General features: G+C 40.1%; 1 protein-coding gene across 1 annotated transcript; it reads right to left on the bottom strand.

Annotated features, from left to right (window-relative positions):
- Positions 1 to 13,905: 13,905 nt before the first annotated feature.
- Positions 13,906 to 16,132, bottom strand: LOC121761393 (inactive TPR repeat-containing thioredoxin TTL3-like). The gene is made up of 4 exons (XM_042157044.1): positions 15,317 to 16,132; positions 14,994 to 15,189; positions 14,196 to 14,702; positions 13,906 to 14,113 (listed from the first exon to the last, which is right to left on the bottom strand). The coding sequence occupies exons 1-4, from the start codon at positions 16,099 to 16,101 to the stop codon at positions 14,003 to 14,005; spliced, it is 1,599 nt and encodes a 532-aa protein (XP_042012978.1). The 5' UTR covers positions 16,102 to 16,132; the 3' UTR covers positions 13,906 to 14,002.
- Positions 16,133 to 16,373: the final 241 nt, after the last annotated feature.

The following is a 16,373-nucleotide window of genomic DNA, read 5'->3' as shown; positions in this document are numbered from 1 at the left end:
TTCAATCTAGTCTAGACTCGTTTCGCTAGACTAAAAGAGTATTCATTGAAGGCTCAACATTCCGTCTCGCCGCGCTCAACAAGAAAGAAGGTAAAATGTTTTGAAACAAGGCATAATAGACGTGATAACGAAAGGGATATGTTTGAGATGTAGACTTCAAAAGCCTTAGATGTAGGTTAGTCATACATGCGAATTTCTTCGTTTGAAAACGATACATGTATTGATGGAACGAATGGGGCGTGGAAAGGCGTGAATTCTAGGGGATGATGAGATGACGAGACAAGGATAACCTTGTGAAGCGCGACTAATGCTAGATCGAAAGATTTACGAGATTACAAGTTATTACGTTTGAAAAATACGAAACATCTATCCTTAGATGATAACTTAAAAAGAATAAACTGTTACGACCCTTTTCCTTATGGAAATTGACAGGTATAAACACGGTAGCACGTATGACGTCCTCTACGCGTTTTATCCTTCTCTACCTTGCTTTATTCTTTTTCTTCGACTCGTTCCTAAGGGAACTCACTTTCATGTAGATGGCGATTATGATCCACGCGCCGCTAAGGGGAAGGTACGTCAAGAATGGACTGCGGGCAGTGGAACTGTACCGGGGATTCGAGAGAGACGAGAGGGCCCCTTTGATGTCATATGTTTCCGACTACTTGGCACTATGGCGGGATGCTCATGGGTGTGGAGTGAAGCACTACGAGGGCATTAAGAGGTTGATTGATGGGTTATCGACGCCTTGGAATAGGTGGGCCGATGAGGCTTCGCGGTCATACATTTGGCATAAGCTCCCCGACTATAGTGTGCAAGGAGACATGCATGGTTTTGTGAAGGTTCTCTTGGAAGCTCTGGTTGATGCTCGTGACGGACCGCCGCCCTATGCCCCACCTAGGAAGGAGGCATCCTCATCGAGTCTCAGTCCCTACAGCGGTGGTCGGTACGAGAGTGAGACGTCGCAACCAAACTTCCCCAAGAGGAGGAGGCTTGGGATGCGCACCTCCGCACCTCCCGCGACGGAAGTCCTTGTTGTCGACAAGCATATCGACGTAGCTACCTATGTGAGGGAGAACGATGAGGAAGAGGAGGAGGAAGATCCTCTTGAAGACGAGGAAGAACCCCTTGAAGACGAGGAGGATCCCATGGAGGAGGAGAATGACACCGATAGGATGAAGAACCCCTTGAAAGGGAGATTGAAGTCGAAAGCGAGGAAGGGGCGAATGTTGAGAGAGCACCCGAGGAGTAGAATTTTTTTTTCTGTTCTTCTTAGTTTTTGGATGTTTTGCTTTGACGAACTGTGTAATGTTTTCTTTTGAGTTTTGGTTGCACTTGTTGCAAAGACCATGTTGAAACACGTACTAGTTTTTTTTAAGTTAATAAAATTCCCGTTGTTTTATCGTTGTGCTTGTTTTTACCTTGTTATGTATGGAAAACTTGTGAAATCGCTTTTGGAAAGGTTGTGTGGTGTGGTGTGGTGATGGTAAATTCGGACTTTTGTACTAACGCGTGTGTTAAACAGAATGCCTCCCCGACGCGCAGCAGTTTATCACGAAAACGAGGCTAGCAATGAGACCCAAAGTAGTGTGGGGCCTGAAGGACAACCACCACCACCACCTCCACCACCACCACCACAGCCGGAACGAAATATCGAGAAGGAGTTTCGAAAGGAACGCCCTCTCGTGTTTGATGTAATGAGAGATCCAGCCAAGGCTGAAACCTGGATTCGTGCCATAGAGCGCATCTTCAAGTTCCTAAAGTGCACCGACTAGAAGCGCCTATCGTGCGTGACTTACCAGCTCACTGGGTCCGCGGAATTTTGGTGGGAGACCAAGCAGCGGACGATGACGCAAGAACAATTAGACGCTTTGACGTGGGAAGACTTCAAGGAGGAAGTATACGATAAGTACATTCCGAGGAGTTACCGTAAGGCTAAGGAGGCCGAATTCTATAACCTAAAGCAAGGGCGGATGACAGTGACGGAATATGACCGTGCCCTATGTGATATGTCTCGATATGCACCAGAGCAAGTGAATACTGATGAGAAAATGGCGGAGAAGTTTTGTGCTGGTCTGAGGCACGAAATAAGAATGGCTTTGACATGCCGTGGAAGGCTCTCGTATGCCGAGTCACTGTCTCGTGCGTTGGATGTGGAAGAAGCAATGCCACGAGAAAAGACAGCTACGCCTACTACTCCAACACCACCTACACCACAACAAAATTTCCGGGATAAGAGAAAATGGGACGGGAGTCGAGATTGACAACAAGAGATTTCAAGGTACCCCAAACTCTGCACGGGGCAAGGGAAAGCAAACTACACCATACCAAAGTAGAGAGTACCGTCAGAGAGCACTTCCCTGCGCCAAGTGCCAGAAGAATCATATGGGGGAGTGCAGAATCGGGACGAATGTATGCTACAAATGTGGTGGGGTTGGACACTTCGCCAAAGAGTGCCCGAACAACAATAACGCTGGAGTTGGGGGAACACCAAATGGGCCTCGAGGAAATCCTACACCACCTCAACAGCCGCAGCAGCGTCGCCAACCATATCCCACCCAAGCTAGGGCCTATGCTTTGGGACGCAAGCAAGCTAAAGCCGCACAAGGAGATCCGAAACAGGATAATCTGGCAGGTATGGGAACACTACTTGACATGCCTGTTGCTGTTCTGTTTGATATGGGTGCATCGCACTCCTGCGTAGATATTTTAAGACTTCCTGTTGATGAACTTGAACATAAGATGAGTGTGAACTCACCGGTAGGAGGCCTTATAGACATTTCACAATCTTGCTCGAACATAGAATTTATGGTGGGAGAACTTAGCTTAGTGGCTCACAACCTACATGTTATGCCAATGGATAACGTTGACATTATTGTGGGGATGGACTGGCTAGCTGAAAACTATGCCACTATTCGATGCCAAGACAGACAAATCTCGTTACAAACCCCGGGGAAGGAGCCCTCTACCTTCCACGGGATTTCGATGAATCAGCGGACTTGTGTGATATCGACACTTCAAGCAACTACGATGATTAGAAAGGGGCATCCTGCCTATCTCGTTTACCTGCAAGGACATGACAAGAAAGAAAGAAAAGTTGAAGATGTGGCGGTAGTACGTGAGTTCCCCGACGTGTTGCTAGGCCCTCCGCCTGATCGACAATTGGAGTTTACTAACGATCTGGAACCAGGAGCCGCACCAGTATCAAAGGCTCCTTATAGGATGGCACCGAAAGAGTTGGAAGAACTCAAAATCCAGCTACAAGAACTTTTGGACTTGGGTTTTATCAGACCCAGTGTATCGCCGTGGGGAGCACCTGTGCTGTTTGTGAAGAAGAAAGACGGAACACTGAGAATGTGCATAGACTACCGGGAATTGAACAAATTAACTCTCAAGAACAAGTATCCTCTACCGAGAATAGATGACCTGTTTGACCAACTCAGGGGAGCATGAGTATTTTCGAAAATGGATTTAAGGTCAGGATATCACCAGTTGAGGGTACGAAGAGAAGATATACCCAAGACGGCATCCCGAACAAGGTATGGGCATTATGAGTTTGTAGTAATGCCGTTTGGACTGACAAATGCACCTGCAGTATTCATGGACTTGATGAATCGAGTATTCCATCCATACTTGGACAAGTTCGTCCTGTTGTTCATAGATGATGTGCTGGTTTACTCAAAGAATGAAAAAGAACATGAGGAACATCTAAGGATCACTCTAGAGATGCTGAGAACGGAGAAGCTGTACGCCAAGTTTAGTAAGTGTGATTTCTGGCTAAAGGAAGTAAACTTTCTGGGGCATATTGTGACGGCCGAAGGGATTCGAGTTGACCCTGCAAAGGTGGAGGCCGTACAACAGTGGAAGGCGCCAAAGACCCCAAATGAGATTCGGAGTTTCCTGGGACTGGCAGGATACTACCGAAGATTTATTGAGGGATTTTCCAAAATTGCAAGGCCGATGACCCAACAACTGAAGAAAGGGACCAAGGTCAATTGGAAACCGGAGTGTGAGGCAAGTTTCCAGTTGTTGAAGGAGAAGTTGACCACCGCACCTATTCTAGCCGTGCTAGAACCGGGAATAGACTATGTGGTTTACACTGATGCATCTAAAGTTGGACTTGCATGCGTTTTGATGCAGAACAGTAAGGTGATTGTCTATGCTTCGCGTCAGTTGAGGCCACACGAGCTGAACTACCCTACTCATGACTTGGAATTAGCAGCCGTTGTGCATGCATTGAAGATTTGGAGGCACCATCTCTACGGAGTTCGGTGTGAGATTTTTACTGACCACAAGAGTCTAAAATATATCTTTGAGCAGAAAGACTTGAACATGAGGCAACGCAGATGGCTCGAATTAGTCAAGGATTATGACTGTGGCATTAACTATCATCCGGGCAAAGCAAATGTAGTAGCAGATGCACTGAGCCGGAAAGCCCAACCACAATTGGCTACCTTCCTCACTCAAGAAAAAGATTTGATTCGCGAATTTAGTAAAATGCGATTGGAAGTGGTGAGAACTCCGGAGACCGTAGAAGGAAAAATCACCACTCTAGTAATTACACCCGATCTGCGAACAAGGATGAGAGGAGGTCAACGAAATGATGAAGGTTTGGAGAAGGTTCGACTGAAGGTGAGGAAAGGCGAGCAAGAGAAATTCCGAGAGGAAGCTGACAATACCCTCACCTACGAGGGGAGACTATGTGTGCCGAACGACGAAGGACTTCGAAATGAAATTTTGACCGAGACACACGAGACTCCATATACCGCTCATCCTGGAAGTACAAAGATGTACCATGATTTGAAAGGATCATTCTGGTGGGATGGAATGAAGAGGGATATAGCTTCGTTTGTGGAGAAATGCTTGGCGTGCCAACAAGTAAAAGCTCTGCATCAACGACCCTATGGGAAGCTGCAACCGTTAGAAATTCCGGAGTGGAAATGGGAACATATTGCCATGGATTTTGACGACGTCTTCCTCTCATCCCCTAGCACTCAAAGCCGTCCGATGGGAACAAAGACGGCAAAGAGGAAAGCGAAGGGGAAGGCAACTGCGAGCTAATCCACTATGCCGCCACCGCCGCCCAATCAGTCTCTGGACAAGATCGCCGACTCTATGTCGGAGATGAGTATTACCTGGCGGATGAGCCAGCTGACGGAGTTGACATCGAGGGATACCTCGACAATGTCGGAGTTCGATCTCAAATTGCACCATGAGATAATCGTCTATCTTCGCGCCCAAATAAAGAAGTAGTTTTGCTAGGATTTGTATTTTTTTTTCTAGGACTTGTAATTTTTTTTCTAGGATTTATAATTTTTTTTCTAGGATTTGTAATTTCTTTTTACGAATGAACAATTTATTTTCTCGGTTTTAATTGTTCAACATATTGCATTTACGAGTAAAATATGTTGAAGTTGTGAATAGTGTCATTTAATAGTTGCGGCCCGGGTTGGGGTCTGTAGGGTTAGAACAATTGTGGCCTGAGACTGAAATTTAGGGGAATGATGACGTGGAAGGGACTTGAGGCCTCATTCCGAGCCGGGGTTAAGGATGCTCTAAGTTGAGTTGTAACACGCTCCATTTGTCTAACTAGAGTGCATTTTACTAAAGAGCAGTATCCACTATGGATGAACTACTGAACATGGCCCCATTTCAAAATTAATTACGACAAGCCAAGTGTACAAAAAAATATTCTGCAGTCAACCCCCACTCGATTCGACAATAAGAGCATGCACTGTGGAGCCCTCCCACTACACCTACAATGAGATGTCCTCTTCCCACGCTTCTCACATTATGCACAATTCATTCAATGCATACTCCTTTCTTTCCACTAAATATGACTCATCTTTTTTTTTTAATTTATCTTAATCAAGATGATTTATTACTAAAAATAAAAATATCATTATCTCTACTTTATTTTATCTCTCTTGCTATACTCTCTCCACTTAAAATATAAAATAAAGTTGCATAAAATCTCGTGCCGTCTCAGAAAGGGGTCATCTTCCTTGGGACGTAGGCACCGAGGGAGTATATAATAATAATAATAATAATAATAATAATAATAATAATAATAATAATAATAATAATAATAATAACTAATTATACTCCATTCACCTGTCAATACTTGACACAAGTTCACCTGACTTTGGTTTTAAAAAATGTAAAAAAAAGTAGGTGAAAAAATTTAATTGAATTTGTATCCTATTTTTATGTACTCCTATTAGTTTTATTATATAATGTGAATGAGATAAGTTATTGGAATATAAGGTCATTACCAAAAATAGTGGTCCCTCCATTCCATAAAGATAGGGACTTTGGAGACGGCACGAGTTTTAATGTGAAATTAGTAAAATAAAAGAGTTGTAGAAAAAAGTGATGAAGTTTGTTAATGTAGAATGGGATCAACGTTTTGTTTTGCATATTTAAATGTATAATAAGCAAACAAGTCAAAATCTTTGTTTTAGTGCACCGGTTGTGGGTGACGTTCACTTTAAGACAACACGGTCAGTTCTAAACAGAGGAAAACGGTACTCCCCCCGTCCCCAAAATATAGACTACTTTTTTTTCCATTTTGTGTCGTCCCCCAAAATTAGACAGTCTAAATAAAGCAAGTTTTGAACAAACAAACACCACTAAAAAATGTGGACCCCACAATCCATTAACACTACTTCCACTACCTTTTTCTCCCTCTTTCTTACTTTTTATATCTTTTCTCTTACTTTACCAATTTCACATTAAAACTCGTGTCATATACAACTTTGTCAATTTTTAGAGGACGGAGGGGGTATTTCACAACCTAGATATAAGCTTTGACTACCTATCGTGAAATGTTGAAATGTGAGTCCGTATATTTCGTTCGAGGTTTACTCTATGGAGTCAGTGAAAGATTACAAGCTCAGGAGTCCATGCGCAACCAACAAGCTCATCTCCAACTCATGAACGACATGGTTGAAGAAGTTTGGAGACGTAGTAGTCGTTGAAATTGTACCTCTTTTTAAGTTTTTTCGTTGTAATTTTTTTTAAATTAAGTAATATATGTTTTTTGATAGTTCTTTAATTTAGAGTCTAATTTTGCTATTTATAATGTGTAAACATAAAAAAATAATATTAAAATGAAATGAAAAATGGATCATAGATAGGGCATCCACTAGGGGTCCACCATTGCAGAAAGATAGAGCATGCTGATGTGGAAACCACTAGGGCTCCCACTAGGGCATCCATTGTGGATGCTCTTATACTCTCTCCGCTCCACCGAAGCTAACTCATTTCTTTTTTAGTTTGTCCTACCAAGATGACCATTACTGAAATAGGAATCCCTTTATCTCTACTTTATTCCATCTCTTTTACTTTATTCTCTCCACCTAACACACATAATAAAACTGCATAAATCCCGTAACACCCAAGGAAGGGGTCGTCTTACTTGGGACAGATGGAGTAGTTTTTTCAAAGTTTTGATGTATTCACCCATGGATAATTGTGTTATTGAATATTATGAGTATGTAGATCTTTTGATGTGGAATTCTCGGTGAAGATGCATTGATTCATTGATATTTATCCATTATTTCTTCATTGGTTTGCTCTTGTAGTTGTTTGGATTATATCTTGTACTTTTTCATTAAATTGCTTAGCTATCTCTTGAATGTGTTATTTCGGAGATAAAATAATTAACCTAGATATAAGAATAATTCACTCTTTGATAGATAGAAATTGGGAGAGTTGAGGTTTTGTGTGAGGGCATTGGTCTTTAAGATCTTTTGGGAGTTAGATATCAGGTATTTGAAGGGGACTTTAATCTAGCTAAGTGACTAACCTAGAAATCCTAGAGACTCCTGGGGTTTGATCCCCTTGCACAACGGAAGACTTGTACAAAACAAATAAATCAGATGTAGGATCTATTTGACAGATTATGAGATTAATCAATTCACATGTTAACACAGAATTGCATGCTAAAACGCAGATAATTCATGCTCAAAGAATATAAATCCTAAACATGAATTCTACGGTTTAGAGTTACCGATTTGATTCTCCAAAGAATCGTCGATTGCTCGAGCCATCTCCAAGTGATGATCTTCAATACTAGACCAAAATAAGTGTGTTTTCTGTCTCATTTATTCTCCTATTTATATTAAGTTCATATTGAGCCCAGTCAGGGATCTATGGAAGGTTTTGGATATGGGCTCACCCAATTAGCTTTTTACTAATTAAATTGAACCCACAATTTAATATAAGCTTATATTGGAATATTACGAGCAGCCACTACAGAAGTAATATTGCACTGCCCATCCAAATCCGAAATTACAAGTAATCCGGGTTTCCGTTTTGTTTATTGTTTATTTCCCACGCTTAAGATATAAACGTCCATTAATTAATTAATGTCTGCTATGGACTTAATTAATCAATATCTTATTTATTCCAAGAGTGTACTTAACAATAAACACTTATTTATTATTTATAGAGTAATAAAACACCAACTGGCCAGTTTTCGAATAATAAAACCTTGTTCAAGCTCCTCTTGAGGACATTATCAAACGAGACTCACCTCGCGCACGATTCAACATAATAGCAATCCTAGCACCGCTAGATATTAATCACCACTACCCAATATATCAGGATTATTGGGTTGCGAAAAACCCGCACCATTTGATAAGTCAAAGTAGTGCATAACCAATACCGCATGCTCAATGCTAACGTATGTAGATTAAGAAATAGTATTTTATCAAGACCTAGTCTTTCAGTAGATTGCATAAAGACACGTCTTGCTATTAGATCCATTCAGTGCTATACCACACCAAGGTCATCTTATTTCAGAAAGGCTTAGAAATAGTCGGACTGATATTGCAACCTTTCACGATAGGTAGTCTAAGCCTATCTGGGTTGTGAAATTCTTCTTTTTATTTTGCAAAGCATTGCATAGAACCGACTGTGTTACTTTAAAGTGGACGACGCCCACAACCAGTCTACTAAGCAAAAGACTTAGACTTTATTTGCTTCTTATACATTTAAATGTTTATAAAATATCTTATAAATGCACAAGCAAACACAATGTAATAATATATTAATTCTATTCGTGCGAAACTGCTCGAATAATACTGAATCGGGTTAAAAGTGGATTGTAGAGTTTTTCGTATACAAGCACAATTCTATTTGCACGAACTTGCTCGAAACATGCTTTTCAGTATACCAAACCTAACAGAGACACCAAAGGACCAGAGAGATTGATTGGATACTAGCTTATTATTGTGCACATGATCCTAAAATTCTGCATTCATTACATATTACTTTTCACGTCACTTTTAATTTTTCTTGTTTTAATTAATTTTAATTTACTTTTGTCATAGTAGTATAATTAAGAACAAGACTCAATTTGAATTTTCTAGTTAGTAGTTAAAATTGGTTTATAGTGCTTAACTTGACACATTAGTACTTCTCAGTGTTGAATTAGCCTTGTACACTGTGGGATTGCTTAAGTAGTAAAATAATAATGAGTCATGTTTTTGGCGGCACCATCGGGGCTATTTGTCTTTTTATAACTTAATATCATAATAAAAATTGAGATTACTTGTCTACATTTTAATTTCTTAATTTTCTTTCATTTTTGAGTTGTTCTCACCTCTTTGTTTTCACTAGAGTCATTTGATTTTGAGATCGAAGCATCGAACAGAAGAAGAAACGCTATGAGGAAGAATAACCGCATGAATCGAGCTCCCTCTCCAGTCCAACACTGGTCTCTTTCACCAAGAGCTCCCTCACCAATTAAAGAATGACTTTTTTCTCCAATACATGAGGAGACTAACAACAAAAGTAATGAGATACGCTAGGATCCATTTGTCATTCAACTTCAACAACAGTGGGAAGCATAGCGGAAACAAGTGAGTGACCAGAATGCGATACTAGTAGTGGTGCCTATTCGGAACCTGTTTGCTCATAAGAATGTTGAGGATCCACTCATTAGCAATTATATCAACGACAACACTTTTGAGTTGAAGCTTAGACTGGTCCAAATGGCTGAAGCCGATGCTTCTAAAGGAAGGGCCACTAAAGACCGTAATAAATACATCACCAAGTTCGACCAGATCGATAACACAGTGATGCACAATGAGGTTTCATATGAGATTATCAGACTTAGGTTGTTCTCATTCTCTTTAAGGGATGCAACCAAAGATTGATATAACATCTTGGAGTCTGATTCTGTTCCAACTTGGAATGATATGGCAAAGTTGTTTTGGAGAAATTTTGGCCACCAAGTGAAGCCATGAAGAGACAATTACAAACTATTTAATTTATGATGATGAAATCATTGCACAACAAGTGGATGACTAGAATGCCATACCAGCAGTGGTTCCTATTCAGAACTTGTTTGCTCATAAGAATTTTGGGGATACACTCGTTGGCAATTACATCAACACCAATACTTTTGAGTTGAAGCTCAAACCGATCGAGATGGCTGAAGCCAATGCTTTTGAAGGAAGGGCCACTGAAGACCTTAATAAACACCTCGCTAAGTTTGACTAGATCAATAACACAGTAAAGCACAATGAGGTACAAAACGAGATGATCAGACTTAGGTTGTTTTCATTTTCTTTAAGGGATGCAGCCAAGGATCGGTATGATAGCTTAGAGTTTTATTCCATTCCAACTTGGAATGATATGGATAAGCTATTTTTTGAGAAAGTTTTGTTTCCTCGTGAAGCCCTGAAGACACAAGGAGAAATCATTGAATTTATAATAATTAAGTCATTGCAGAAACAAGTGAATGACCATAATGTGATACCAGTAGTGGTGCCCATCTGGACCTGTTAGCTCATAGGAATGTTGAGGATCCACCTGTTGGCAATCACATCAACGCCAACACTTTTGAGTTGAAGCTCAGACTGATCCAGATGGCTGAAGCCAATGCTTTATAGGAAAGGCCACTAAAGACTCATATAAACACCTCTTTAAGTTGTTACTGTGAAGAACAATGAAAAGAAGGAAGAGATGATCAGATTTAGGTCCTTCCCATTCTCTTTACGGGATGCATCCCAGAATTGGTATGACGTCTAGGAGCCTGATTCCATTCCGACTTTGAATAATATGGTGAAGCTATTTTTGGAGAAATTTTTGCCACCTATTGAAGCCCTGAAGAGACAAGCATAAATCATTCAATTTATTATGATGAATTAAGAATCTACGCATGATGCCTATGAAAGATACAAGGAAAAGCTGAAGAAGTGCTCCAACCATGGCTATTTTGTGGGGCACTAGGTGTGCATATTCTAAAGGGGGCAACGAATGAAGTGAGGAGCCAACTGAATTTTGGCTCAAGAGGATTATCTCTGGATCTAGAGGTAGATCTTGCCATGAAGATGCTAGATAGATTGGCTCTAACGTTGAAGGATGAATTGATTAGAGAGACAAATCATACAAGGTGAGCTCTATATCAGACACAGATAAGATGAACTTGATGGCTAAGCAGATTGACCTTTTAACTAAGAAGGCCGAGTTCATGGGAATGAGACACAGATCAGATGAATTCGATGGCTAAGCAAGTTGACGTTTTGTGAGATCATTGGTCTTTAAGATTTTTGGAAGTTAGATGTTAGGTATTTGAAGGGGACTTAGACACCAACTTATAATACACGAATTTCTCACCTTGGGAGGGGTGTAGTTTAGCTAAATGACTGACCTAGCAACTCTGGAGACACCAAATGCAAGGGACATGAGTAGCTTATTGTTGTGCATTGGATCCTAGAATTCTGCATTAATTTCATATTATCTTTCACATTATCATTAATTGTTCTTGTTTTATTTTGCTTTTGTCGTAGTAGTATAATTAGGAACAAAACTATTTTCGATTGTCTAGATAGTTGTAAAAATTGGTTCGTGTTACTTACATTAGTCTCTGTGGGATATGATACTCTTACTTGTCATTGTTGCATTAGCCTCGTACACTTGTGGGATTGCTTAGGTAATACTCCCTTCGTTCCATCCATTTATGGAAACTTTTTCTCCTTCTCTTTTACTTTATTATTTATGGACCCACCATTTACTACACTGTTTCAACTACTTTTTCTTCTTCTTTCTTACTTTACCAAATATACATTAAAACATATGACATCTCCAATTAGCCTATTTATATGGGATGGAAGGAGTAAAATAATTGTGAGTTAACAGTCATCTTGGAGTTTCAACAATTACGACTTCCACCATCCCAACTAGGTTGAGTCAAAACTTTTAGACACGGAGATTAAGAAATTGTGTTAGAAAGTAGGAGAGAAGAATAAAGTAGGAAAAATAAATAGAGAGTAAAGTAGGTGATGAAATCAAGTAAGAGTCATTGGGTGTTTTATTTTTTATCAAAAAAGGAAATGACTCAACTTAGTTGGGACATCCTAAAAAGGAATACGAGTCAACTTAGTTGGGACGTAGGGAGTACAACATAGTTCTAAAGTAGTAGTCACGTGGGTTTCTGGATCGAACTTTAACTAAACACATATTCGAGCTCATTGAAGTAGTTTTTAAGCACTAAAAAATAATTGCAAATGAACATTTTTTTACTCCCTTCGTCCCAACTAAGTTGAGTTGTATTTTTTTTTTGGGATGTCCCAACTAAGTTGACTCATTTCCTTTTTTGACAAAAAAATAATATATCCAATCAGTCTTACTTTATTGCATCATCTAATTTACTCTCTCTTTATCTTTCCTACTTTATTCGCATCTCCTACTTTTCAACACAATTTTTTAATCTCCGTGTCCAAAAGTCTTGACTCAAATTAGTTGAGACGGAAAGAGTATAATATAGCTAAAGGCAGTATGTGTATTGTATCCTCATAGACTAATAATCCCTCCGTCTCAACTAAGATGACACACTTTCATTTTTAATTTATGCCAACCAAGATGACACATTTCTATTTTTAGTAACTTTCTCTTTCCAATTAATACACACAAGCACTTTTTTCACTCTAATTAAATATTCAACTCCCTCTGTCTATTTTCATTTAATACTTACACCCACTTTTTTTTTTCTCTCCAATCAACCACATTAACAAACAACTCCTAAAACCCCGTGGCGACTAAAAAATGTGTCATCTTAGCAGGGACAGAGGGAATATTAAATAATGCAATCTAGACTGGAAAAGGTATTATAACTAAAAGGAAATTAAAACAATTAATATAAAAACCAAGTAAATAACTGGATTGATATGACAAAATTGGAAATTCTAGAATACTGATTTCACTAACTCTTAATTCAATTAACAATTAATTTGGATATTTTATGACAAATACTAGAATTAGAAAGACGATCGCTTATGTATTCTAAACATTCTATCGATCAATCTAGATTATTGATAACATTTAAGAGTCGATTAAAGCATCATAGTCCATCTCTCCCATAAAACTAGGAACATTTGGGACAGCGTGGGTTTTAATGCATGGTAAAGTAAGAGAGAGATAGAAAGAAAGAGTAATTGAAGTATTGTCGGTGGAGATTGAAGTTCACCTCATTAGAGAGAAAGGAGTTATAAAAATAGAAGTGTGTTATTTTTATGAGATGGACTAAAATGGAGAGAATTTCTATTTTATAGGACGGATGGAGTATGGTGTGATTATTAATAAAGTAAACTATTTATTCTTTTTCCATTAATACATTCAATTATTTTTTTCCTCGGTTAAAACACTATATATTCTAAAATCTCATACTAGCCAGCAATCATCTTCTTTTTAAAAATTGGGAGTACCTCACATCTAAAATAATTTGTCTAGTAAAGTTCCCTTATTGCATGATTTACTTTTTTCCATCTTTGTGCCCCTTTCCTTCAAAACTGTATCCTACATTTTGATTAATTAGTACTTATATTTTTTGTTCTTGATAAACATAAATGCTTCACTCTCTGGGGGATGGGGTGTGTGTTTACTCTTCAAATGTGTATGAAGCATGCCATTACACAAAAATATAAAATTACAACACCGACAGTTTATACTACTTCATATATGAAGAAAATGGTATAGAAGAGTCTGAATGCTATTCGAGCCGCGACTTGGCCTCATCCAACAGCTTGGCCGCTTCGCCGTCGTTGGGATTCTCTCTTACCAGCACTTGACAATCTTGCAAACAAGCTCCCCAGTTTCCCATCTACCGCCACAACCAACTCATCAATCGCTACATATTTATACATATAGCATGTGGTTTTTCAGCTTATGAAATACATGTGTACCTTAGCGTAACAGTCGGCTCTTCTTAGTCTTGCTTTGCTATAACCCGGTCGAATGCTGAGTGCAGCATTGCAATCCTCTACTGCTTTGCTGTAGTGGTTGAGTTTAACCTCACAAGCAGCTCTGTTGCATAGAAGCAAGGCATTGTAGGGGGCATGCTCCAGCCCTTCTCCATACGCCCCGCGCGCCTCCTCATATCGTCCCGCCTTGAAATGATCGTTCCCCTTTGATCTTGCTGCGCTCAATGCTTGTGCCCTCCTCTTCGCGTTGCTTGCTTCTTTGTTGTTGGGGTCGAGCCTACACGCCCCTTCCGCTGCAGCCCAAGCATCATCGAACCTCCCTTCCGCCATGCCCACTCGAGCTTGCATCACTAATAGGCTTGCACTTGCAATAGGCCCGAAGAACTTTGTGCACTCCTCGGTGTCAAAATCTGGGCTGTCCGCCATAGCTTGGACCGCTTCTTGATGCCGGTTAAGCTTTAGCAACGCCTCGGCTTTCAAAGCAAATATCTTCATCCACACAAAAAACCAAGATATAATGAATTTCCATAATAGATTGAATTTCACTAATCTTATCTCTCGTTCAATTGTGTTTTTCTCAAAAGCTTGGCCCCTGACAATGTATCTTGGTCCGCCTTCATAATGCGAATATTAGATTCATCTCATGATTAACCATCTCACACTCACCCCTATGAATCATTTAACTTAGATAAATTATATGGTGGTTTATCTCATATTGTATCTCAATATTATCTTGTCTAACGAATTGAACATTACCTAAATAAAGATGGGCATACATACCAAGGGTGCAGAATCAGCACCGACGCTGGTAGCCAATGCGATTTCCTTGAGCAACGTTGTCCAGTCGTGTTGTCTCTTTGCCTCGGTGCAGTTGTTCAAGTGGCTCTGAACCTTTGCAGCCATATTCATTGCATCAGGGTCAGCCTCGGGCCCGGCCTGTTTGAAATGATACAACCCTTTTTCCGGGTCTCCTAATCTGCCAAAATATAAGAATTAAGTAAACCCTAAGGAATCGTTTGGTAAAGGATGATTGATAGGCCAAAACATGATAATAATAATAATACATATTTTAGGGTTTCGAGAGAAAAGGGTTAACTAATTACCTGACATAAAGGGTTGCCAATCTGTTATGAGCTCGTTGGTAAAAGGGGTCAATCCGGATAGCTTCTCGGCACTCCAATGCAGCTTCTAGAAGCTTCCCCATGGCGGTGAGCGCGGCACTTTTGTTGCTCCGGTAAGAGGCTTTATTCGGATCAACAGAGATTGCTGCTTCATAGAGAGACAGAGCCTCTGCAAAGTCACCATTCTTGTAATGCTCATTGCCTAATATCTTAAGCTCCTCCGGGTCCATCCGTGTCGACAGAGCCCTACAATACAAGTCTGACTTTTCGTTTTTCTTGGCCGACTTTTGTGACGCTTCATTTTTCCTAGCAAAATTTCTATTGACTGCCAATGTCTGCTCAATAGCATCATGGGGCTTCCTCAGATTCCCCAGATTACTATGCAGCATCACATTACCCGACGACGCCCTCACAAGATTTCCAGCCCCTTTTACTCTCTGATGTTCCTTGATCATGGTGTCAAGCTCCCCGGAAAGGCCCATCCCAGGAAGAGGCACCTTCTGCGCTTGGCCGTGGCCATGCATAGGCTCTACATTCCTAGGAGGAGTCGCGGTCTGAGGCCGATGGTGCTGACGAACGGGCTGGGATTTGTAGTTGGGGCCGGGACGGGGTATGACTCTGTCTCCCTGTGTTTGATCATTTTTAACATTAGGCCTTTGGACTTTGGATGATTGAACAGGGGTTGGAGAAGGTGATTTTCTTGGCCTTCCAAAAACTGCGCCAAGTAGGCCACACCCTGATCTTCTCTCATGAGAGCAGTCCCCCATGAGAGAGAGATTAAAAGTTTGGTTGGAAGGTGAATTTACAACTCATCAATCCTCTCTTGTTCATTTTTTTTTATTTTCGAATTTCACTTTTTTTTTCTTGAGTTTCTTACATTGCATCCGAGGAATTCGGAGCAACTAAGATTAAATTCTACTATCCTTTGTGTGGAGGGAAATCAAGCGCGGATCCTACAAGAAATGAGGCCCTCTAGATTTTAAGCAGTATAATCATAGTTTAAATATGTTATACACTTTCTATACTACGATCCAGATTT

The sequence above is a fragment of the Salvia splendens genome, chromosome 13 (genome assembly GCF_004379255.2).
Source record: "Salvia splendens isolate huo1 chromosome 13, SspV2, whole genome shotgun sequence".
In the NCBI taxonomy this organism is placed as follows: Eukaryota; Viridiplantae; Streptophyta; class Magnoliopsida; order Lamiales; family Lamiaceae; genus Salvia; species Salvia splendens.
Note: the sequence above shows the minus strand (reverse complement) of the source record. Positions and strands in the feature narration are given on the sequence as shown.

What these genes read in the sequence shown, in the direction of transcription:
- LOC121761393 (XM_042157044.1), bottom strand. Translation starts at nt 16,101, where the DNA reads ATGGGGGACTGCTCTCATGAGAGAAGATCAGGGTGTGGCCTACTTGGC. An exon ending in GTGCTGATTCTGCACCCTTG is followed by an intron (nt 14,703 to 14,993) that starts GTATGTATGCCC and finishes GTGTGGATGAAG; the next exon opens with ATATTTGCTTTGAAAGCCGA. An exon ending in GAGCCGACTGTTACGCTAAG is followed by an intron (nt 14,114 to 14,195) that starts GTACACATGTAT and finishes TTGTGGCGGTAG; the next exon opens with ATGGGAAACTGGGGAGCTTG.